General features: G+C 27.2%; 2 protein-coding genes across 2 annotated transcripts; both read left to right on the top strand.

Moving 5' to 3' along the window:
• Positions 1 to 213: 213 nt before the first annotated feature.
• SRAE_1000022400 (Epidermal growth factor-like domain and C-type lectin domain and von Willebrand factor, type A domain and MD domain and C-type lectin-like domain and C-type lectin fold domain-containing protein) lies at positions 214 to 6,788 on the top strand (the record flags this gene model as incomplete). The annotated part of the gene is made up of 2 exons (XM_024647032.1): positions 214 to 472; positions 517 to 6,788. 2 exons carry the CDS (start codon positions 214 to 216, stop codon positions 6,786 to 6,788), a joined length of 6,531 nt encoding a protein of 2,176 aa, XP_024501150.1.
• Positions 6,789 to 7,683: 895 nt separating this feature from the next.
• SRAE_1000022300 (Heat shock cognate 71 kDa protein) lies at positions 7,684 to 9,672 on the top strand (the record flags this gene model as incomplete). The annotated part of the gene is made up of 1 exon (XM_024647031.1): positions 7,684 to 9,672. One exon carries the CDS (start codon positions 7,684 to 7,686, stop codon positions 9,670 to 9,672), a length of 1,989 nt encoding a protein of 662 aa, XP_024501149.1.
• Between the last annotated feature and the right edge of the window lie 499 nt (positions 9,673 to 10,171).

The raw sequence follows: 10,171 nt of genomic DNA, 5'->3' as shown, positions 1-10,171 counted from the left end.
AAAAGTAAAGTAAATTTTTCTCTTTATAACATTGCGTAAAATAATGTTTTCTATAATAAATCATAATTTTAAATAATATAATTTAAAATTTTATCTACAACAAAATAGATTAAATTATATAGTGGTTAATTAGAACAATGATAATAAATTAAAAATTTCATATAAAATATATTCAATTTCCAAAAAAAGATCATTAATATCTTAATGTTAAAAATGAGAGTGTTACTCTCGACATTATTGGTGTTACTAGTAACAACTAATTTTTGTTATGCTAAATTTCCAAAAATCTACTCTACTGATTCTGAAGATGTTGCTAATTTAAAAAAATTTCACCATACATGGAGTATGGATAAAGATATTATATATAATCATGATATGATTAAAACTTTCCCTTTTTCTAATACATCTAAAGATGATACTTCTCATGCTAAATCATTTTATACTAATGGTTGTACTACTCCTGGATATACAGGTTTGTTATATATTTAGTATTATTTATAAACATTATTATTATAGGACAAAATTGTGAATTTCCAATTTGTGAAAAACATGGAAATCCTGATTTTAGTCATCAAGTAGAAAATGTTATGATTGATTTTGCATACTATAAAACATGTAATGTTTCAATGCCAATATATATAGATTATCATATGTTTGAATTTAATGTTGAAATACAAACACCAGGTAGTCAACATCCAATTGTATTTTTATATGATTCAAATGGTACACAAATTGTTCCAAATAATGTTGATACAACAGATCCATCAAGATCAATTTTTTCTTTTGATTATCAATTAGCTGGAACATATCAATTAGTTCCATTATCAGATTTACCATCAGATGGTTGTTATGTTCATGTTTCTGGAGTATCAGAAATGGATATACATGTTGGTTTTCTTCCATATACAGCAAATGATCAAACACCTGAAAGAAATGATTTCCCAGAACAAAAAGTTTATAAAAATTCATTAAATCTTGTTGTTGCTCATCCACATGGTCTTATTTCTCCAGGTTCTGTTAAAGCAATAACACTTTATCAACAATATAATATAATGACAAGACCACAATTAATGAATCTTCGTTATGGTTGTGCCTATGAATATTATTTTAATGGTCTTTGGTGTACAGATACAGGATATTATTATGCTAAAGTTTCTGGTTATGATTTCTATGGATTTTCTTTTACAAGAGTTGTTACATTTAAATGTGAAATTAATCCTAATCCTCCTGTTACTACAACAAAAGCTCCACCAGTACCAGTAACAGCATGTCAAAATAATGGTACACTTATAAATACTGGAACTACATTATCATGTTACTGTAATGGATTATTTACTGGTCCAGATTGTTCAACACCAATATGTTTAAATTCTGGTGTACCAACAGTAGATGGAAATTGTATGTGTATGGAAGGATATACTGGTAATCAATGTCAAGATGTTCGTTGTAAAGATGATACTGGTTTTAATTTTCCAAAAGATCATCCAACACCAATTTTTATTATTCGTGCCAGATCATCTCTTTCATCTGTTGTTAAACAAATTAATTCACAATTAAGACAATTAGTTGTAGATTTTTCTGATGATCTTATATGGTTCCAAAACTTTGGTCTTGTTATATTTAATAATAATGGAACAACTTTTGATAATCAATATTATTCATCAATTGAAGATATGCAAGCTGCACTTCTTAATCTTGCTTTAACTTCTAGTAATGATAATTCAGGTGGTTGTTTTGATACAACATTTTCTGCTTTAACACAAGCTTTTAATAGTTTTGTCATTGGTAATCGTTCACCTGTTTATGTATTTACAGATGCTTTACCATCTGACAGAGAATATGCTGATGATGTTCTTATGCTTAATTCATTTTACCTAGCTCCAATTTATATTTTCCAACTTGAACCAAGTCCAGATAGTGGTTGTCAAAAATATGATTATATGAGTCAAGAATGGAATGCACTTGTTAAAATAACAGAACGTTTCTCTGGAAATATTTTCTTTGTTGGTTCAAATCAATATGGTAGTATTGGAGATTTCATTTATCAACATATGTTTAACATTTATTATCGTGGTGATCTTATGTATCAAGATGATCCAATGGAATGTGATTATTTGTATAAATATAATACAATTGCTATTGATACATCATTTCAAAAAATTGTTATTGTAGCAACTGGTGATGATTTATTATTAACATTAACAAATCCAGAAGGTATTGCAGTTACACCATCAATAACAACTTTTATTAATTCAACAACAATGTGGAGTTTTTATGGTCTTGAAAGTGGTCAATGGCAATTTAATATTCTTAGTAGTGCTTTTGGTAAACCATGTTCAGTACGTGTTTATTCTGGAATTGGACCTGAATTCCATCATAAAATACCATCTAGAGCACTTTACTGGGGTTTTACCAATGAATTGACAAATGATGCACCAATTAGACAACCAATTGTTGGTTTATCTAATTCTCTTGTTCTTCATGTTGATGGAGCTAAAACTGCTGAGAGACATCGTCTTTCTGCTGAAATAGTCATTTATGAAAAACACAAAGAAGGAAAAATTCTTAGTTATGCTGGTAATGGTTTATGGAGAGATGATTGTAAATTTGAAATTTATTTCCCACCATTTACTTGTTATCATCCTGATGAAACTTTATACTTTACTGTCTTTATGCGTGATGACAATGATTTTATGATTCAAAGATCTGGAGCTATGTATTGTGCTTCATTCCATCCAACACAATTACCACCAGGTACATGTCAAAATGGAGGTTTTATGGTAAATGGAACTTGTGTTTGTCAACCACAATATACTGGAAATTATTGTGAAAAGATAAATTGTTTCAATGGTGGTACACCAAAAAGAGATTTCTGTGAATGTATAGCTGGATTTTCAGGACAATTTTGTGAATATACTACTTGTATAAATTCTAATGAAGAAAATGATTTTAATGATAAAGATAAATCAATGGTATTCCTTCTTGATATTTCAAATAATAATTATGATGTATTAAAAAGAATTAATGTTTATATGACTACAATTCTTAGAGATATTGTATCATCTGGAAGAGATTGGATAAAAACATTTACAGTAATTGGTTATGATAGTACTGGATATCAAGTTCTTGGAATTGGACAAAGAGATTCTCTTGAAGGAATTTCTAGAGGATTTAATATGGCACAAAATATTTCTTTTTCAGCACCTAAATCATGTGATCCAGTTCAATTTTGGGAAGCATTATCTATGGCTGCAATGATTTCTGACAATTATGGATATATTTGGAATTTCCAATCTACTCCTTCTAATGAAGAATCATATTTACCACCTTCTATGGCTTCTGAAAGATTACAAAGTAAACAAATTATGTTAAATGCTTTTATTTCATCAAATACATTAAATACATATTCATGTAATGGAAACTCAAATACTTTCTTAATTACTAAAGAAGTTTGTGAAATTACTGAAGGTATGCTTTATGATATTTCATCTGTTGATTTCCAAAATATTATAAAAATTATTCCAACATTCTATAGTTCTGGTGTTATTTACCAAAAAACAATGAATGATTGTACAAATGGATGTAGTGTTTATTTCCCACTTGATGCTCATACACAAAATGCTCAAATTTATGTTAAAGGTACTCCTAATGGTATTCAAACTACAGTAACAATGCCTAATACAACACAAATATCAAATTTAACTAAACTTGTTGAAGACACTGTAACTGGTTGGGAAATTACTGAATTAAGAAGAGCTTGTCCAATAGGATATGATGAACTTGGTTCACAATATTGTATTTTAAGAGTTGATACAAAATTAAGTTGGACTGATGCTCAAAGTTATTGTCAAAAACAGGGTGGTTTCATTGTTGATGATATGTTCCCAATAAAAACAGAATATTTAAATCATATTAATGGTAATAATCAAATTTGGATAGGTCTTAATGATCGTGCATATGTTGGAACATATGCATGGGATCGTGGTGTAATGGAACCACAGACACTAGATAGTACTGATTATACAAATTGGGCTAAAAATATTAGTCTTAGTGATCGAAATAAAAGATGTGTTTACATGTCTGGTACATGGAATCTTGATGATTGTTCTACCTTAAAAACTTTTATTTGCCAAGCACATAAATATGTTGATGGATATGATCCAAAACCAAATGAAGAAAGAGCTCTTGTACCAGGTAAATGGATTGTTAATATTAAAAATAAAGGAAAAACAACAATTCAAATTAGATCACAATCTAAAATTCAAATGTTTGTTGGTTATTCACAATATCTTCATGATGACTATCCAGAACCAAATCCACTTTCTGGAACATCACAAAATATGATGATGGTACATCTTCGTGGTATGGCTGATTTCTTAAGAGAAACATTCTTATATAATACTCAATTGTATGATTTATACAATGGTGTTATGTATTCTGCTGCTACCTTCCAACAACGTTTTGAATGTACATATCAATGGTCTTCACAACCATTTGTATGTCCAAATTCAAAATCAGCTAATAATGCTTTTACTGCTCTTACAACTGGTATTGATGAATTTGGTTATACATTCCAAAGAATGAAATCTGCTCATTGTGTTAATGCCATTGAAAGTTGTAATCATGGAGGTATTATTTATGATGGAAAATGTGTATGTAATGAATATTGGAGAGGAAAATATTGTGATGAACCAATTTGTGTTAATAATGGAACACTTTCTTATGATAAAAAAACATGTAAATGTCCAGTTGGTTTCAGTGGTTCAGCTTGTGAATATGATAATTGTATTACAAAATCTCCAGATTCAATATCTTCCAATGGAAAATCATTTGTTTTAGTTTTAGAAAATACAAATTTCAATATTAAATCTATTAAACAATTACAAGCTAATCTTTCATCAATTCTTAAATCTGTTAATTCTTCATGGTTTAGTAATTATGTTATTGTTTTAGCTGATTCTACAAATAAGCCAACTGTACAAGTTTTTAATAATGTTCATGATTTCCAAACATATCTTATAACTGTAACACCAAATGATCTTACAACATCATGTAGTTTACCATTATTTAATGCTATGATTAAAGGTCTTCAACAAGTTAATGCTGCACAGTCAATTGTTTATACAGTAGCTAGATCACTTCCATCAGATATTATTAATGAATCTCAATTTGCTACACTTCTATCACAACATCAACCACAATTATATTATCATGCAATTACATCAGATTCTGGATGTAATATAAGTTACAGTGACCCACTTGCAGTTAGAATTCAAGCATATGCCCTCATTTCAAGTGGTAATTTAATTGCAACATCAGCTGGTACTCTTGGAAACTTTTTAGCTTCTTATATTCCATCTCTTTATAAAGGAAATGTTCTTACTAATCCAAGTGTTATGAGTACATCATGTAACTCATCAAATGTTCATTATCTTTTAGTTGATTCATTTACAACAGATATCTTTGTAACAATGTATTCAAATTATCCATCAGTTTCAATTATTTCTCCATCAGGAAGTATTGAAAAACTTGTTACTGCATATAAAGATTCATCATCTATACCAAATCCAAGACTTTATCTTTATCAATATCCAAATGTTCAAGAACTTGGTATTTATACACTTTCATTCCAAGGTAGTGGTTCATGTTATGTACAAGTAAGAAGTTCAGGTGCTTCAGAATTATATTTAGGTTATGTACCAACACCATCAATGGATAATAATATTGGAAGACATCTTGACAATACTACTTCAACACCAACTGGTACTTATAATATGATTGTTGGAAAAGTTGTAGGTGAATTTGCTAAAATTACATATGCTGAAATTTATAATACATATACTGGTGAATTCCAATATTTAAAATTCTATTTAAGAGAACATTGTACACATAACTTATATTCTGATCCATTTAAATGTACAGAAGGTGAAATGATTATTAAATATTTTGGTGTTGATATGTTTGGATTCCCATTAGTAAGAGAAGGATATACAGTATGTCTTCAAAATGGTATACCAACAATTGAACCACCAGGTCCAACACAATCAATTCCTTCTGGAGGAACAACTCCAAAATCTATACAAACACTACCACCATCACAATCATCATCAAAATCTCCACAATTAACAACTAAAAATAATTCACCTCAATCTACACCAATTCCATCAACAAACTTTAAAAATGATAAAGCTAATATATTTTTTATTATTGATACATCAACAGCATTACCAAGTTCATCATTTGATTCCGTTATATCAACTTTTGTAGCTAGTACATTAATTAAGTTTTCAATAAATCCAAATTACATAAATGTTGCTTTATCAGGATCTCCTGGTAATAATAATATTTGGTTAACATTACCAACATTTAATACATTTACTTCAATTACTATGTTAGATACAACAATAATTAATCTTTTCCATCCAGTAGATGGTCCACAATCAGCGGGACAAAATGGATTAGCAGCTATTATAAATGAAGGAACAAATCAAAATTTCCTTTCTACAGGATATTCAAATTCACAAATACCACATTTGATATTTTATATAACAACATCTTCAACACCAAATCAAGATGCTGTTACAGCAGCTGCTAATGTAAGAACATCCAAATATTTCCAATTTATTTCTATTAGTTATGGTGGACAACAATCTAACTATAATACATTAAAATCAATGTCTGATTGTACTTATACTCCAACTAATTTTGGTGATCTTAATAATTTAGCTAATACCATTTCTAGTAATATTCATAGTGCATACAATAATGGTGGTATTTATATGTGTTAAAAATATAATATATAATTTTTATTATATTTTTAATTCTGTTAATTAAAACTTTGTTAAAATATATCAAATAAAGTTTTATTATTTTTATTATATGTATTTTTCTTTTATTTTGTTAAAAGTATATGATAGGTTAAAAAAATTTATTAGAATTATTTTTTAATAATTTTTTTTAACAAATTTATGTAATATAATATAAATTTTTAAATAGACTTTAAATTCAAGTTAATTTCAAAGATTGATTTTTTTAAATAAATATAAAATAAATATTTGAAAAAGAAATATTATTGAAATATAATCAAATAATGAGTTGGGCGGTATGTTCTATGCTCATAAAAAAATATTTAATATACTCTTTATAAACTTGTGGATTAAAATATACTTTGTCTATTAAAAAAAATAACTTGTTAATAGATTTATAATTAAATTTCTAAATAAAAAAAAAATTTTTAAGATTTTTTTTATAAAGTTTTATAACATATATAAATTTAAAATTGATTATATAAATCTTAATTATTTTTGTTAAGTGCATTTTTAATTTTCTAATTTATTCTTTTTTTTTATTTAAAAAGTACTTATTTTTCTCATTAAAATTAATATTATTACGTCAATTAAAATATTTTTTTAAAAGAAAATTGTATTTTAATGTATGAAATAATTGTAAAAAAATAGATACATATTGAAGCTTTGTTATATCTTTTAATTTAAATTGAGTTAACATAAATAATCATGACGTGGCATTATTTAGTTTTTTCAAGTGACACATATGCAATATTATTTAGAATGATATAAAAGATTGGACTTATATTATAATAATCATATTTTTTAGTGAATTGTTTTCTTGTTTATATTAAAAAATTTTAGTTTACTGATATTTTTATTTTATTTAGGGATAACAATGAAGTTTAAGTCTTCTTTTATTGGTGGATTACTTTGTTTATTAACTATAGGATTTATTTTTTGTGAAGAGGAAGCAGATGAAAAAAAATATGGAACTATTATTGGTATCGACTTAGGTACTACTTACTCTTGTGTTGGTGTTTTTAAAAATGGACGTGTTGAAATTATTGCTAATGATCAAGGTAATCGTATCACACCATCATATGTTGCTTTTACTCAAGATAGTGGTGAACGTCTTATTGGAGATGCTGCTAAAAATCAACTTACTTCAAATCCAGCTAATACTATTTTTGATGCTAAACGTTTAATTGGAAGAGATTATACTGATAAATCTGTTCAAGCTGACATGAAATTGTGGCCATTCAAAGTTATAGATAAAAATAATAAACCAAATGTTGTTGTTACAGCTAAAGATGGAAAGAAAACATTTACACCTGAAGAAATTTCTGCTATGGTATTAACAAAAATGAAAAATATTGCTGAAACATATCTTGGAAAAGAAATTAAACATGCTGTTATTACTGTACCAGCTTATTTTAATGATGCTCAAAGACAAGCTACAAAAGATGCTGGAACAATTGCTGGATTAAATGTTGTTAGAATTATTAATGAACCAACTGCTGCTGCAATTGCATATGGATTAGATAAAAAAGAAGGTGAAAAAAACATTCTTGTATTCGATCTTGGTGGTGGTACTTTTGATGTCTCACTTCTTACTATTGATAATGGAGTTTTTGAAGTATTAGCAACTAATGGAGATACACATTTAGGTGGAGAAGACTTTGATCAAAGAGTTATGGAATATTTAATTAAATTAAACAAAAAGAAAACTGGAAAAGATATTAGAACTGATAATAGAGCTGTTCAAAAGCTTCGTAGAGAAGTTGAAAAAGCTAAAAGAACTCTTTCTAATACTCATCAAGTTACTGTCGAAGTTGAATCTCTTTTTGATGGAGCTGATTTCTCTGAAACTCTTACTCGTTCAAAATTTGAAGAACTAAATATGGATCTTTTCCGTGCTACAATGAAACCAGTTCAAAAAGTTCTTGATGATGCTGGTTTAAAGAAAGAAGATGTTCATGAAATTGTTCTTGTTGGTGGTTCAACTCGTATACCAAAAGTTCAACAACTTATTAAAGAATTCTTTAATGGAAAAGAACCATCAAGAGGTATCAATCCAGATGAAGCTGTTGCTTATGGTGCTGCAGTACAAGGTGGTGTTATATCTGGTGAAGATAAAAGTTCTGGAATTGTTCTTCTTGATGTTAATCCACTCACTCTTGGTATTGAAACTGTTGGAGGAGTAATGAGTAAAATTATTCCAAGAAATACTGTTATTCCAACTAAAAAATCTCAAATTTTCTCTACAGCTTCTGACAATCAACAAGCTGTTACTATTAGTATTTTTGAAGGTGAACGTCCAATGGTTAAAGATAACCATAATCTTGGAAATTTTGATTTAACTGGTATTGCTCCAGCTCCTCGTGGAGTTCCACAAATTGAAGTTACATTTGAAATTGATGTTAATGGTATTCTTCATGTATCTGCAGAAGATAAAGGAACAGGATCTAAGAATAAAATTACTATAACTAATGATCAAAATAGACTTTCTCCAGAAGATATTGAACGTATGATTAATGATGCTGAGAAATTTGCAGAAGATGATAAAAAATTAAAAGAATCAGTTGAAGTTCGTAACGAATTAGAAGGGTATGCTTACTCATTGAAAAACCAAGTTGGTGATAATACTAAACTTGGTGGTAAACTTTCAGAGGAAGAAAAAACATCTATTGAAGAGGCTGTCAATAGAGCTATTGAATTTTTAGACAATAACAAAGAAGCTACTGTTGATGAATTGAAACAAGCTAAAAAAGATTTAGAAGATGTAGTTACTCCAATTGTTAGTAAAATATATCAACAATCTGGTACTCCTGGATCAGATGGTGCTACTCCTGAAAATGAAGAAGCTGGAAAAGAAGAACTTTAAGCTAGTTCAATTCACGGGTTTGACAATTAATTTTCTTTGTTGTTTAAGTTATTAAAATTTATTTCTTTTTTTATTTACATAATAATGAGTTAACTAATATTGATAATTTTAAAATCATTAAATAGGCCACACTTTAATTTGATTAAGAAACCTAATTTTTTTTTAAATCTTAAATCTTTTTTTAAGTTATAATTAAATAACTATTTAAATAGGTATTCTTTAAAAAGATAATTTTTAAAGATAACTAAAATATAAGATTTTTAATATTATAAATTATTGGCTAAGATTTTTTTTTTCTATTTTTCTTAATTTATGTTATTTGAATGATTAAATGTATTTAAATTGTTTATTATTATTTTTGAACAAAATTATTCAATTAAACAAAATTAATATAGAAAAATAAATATATATTATAATAAGATATTTTAATTGTTTTATATTATTCTACTATTTTAATTTTAAGCATAATTATTAAGATATTATATAAAATTTCATATAT

Source organism: Strongyloides ratti (assembly GCF_001040885.1).
Source record: "Strongyloides ratti genome assembly S_ratti_ED321, chromosome : 1".
NCBI classification, from domain to species: Eukaryota; Metazoa; Nematoda; class Chromadorea; order Rhabditida; family Strongyloididae; genus Strongyloides; species Strongyloides ratti.
Note: the sequence above shows the minus strand (reverse complement) of the source record. Positions and strands in the feature narration are given on the sequence as shown.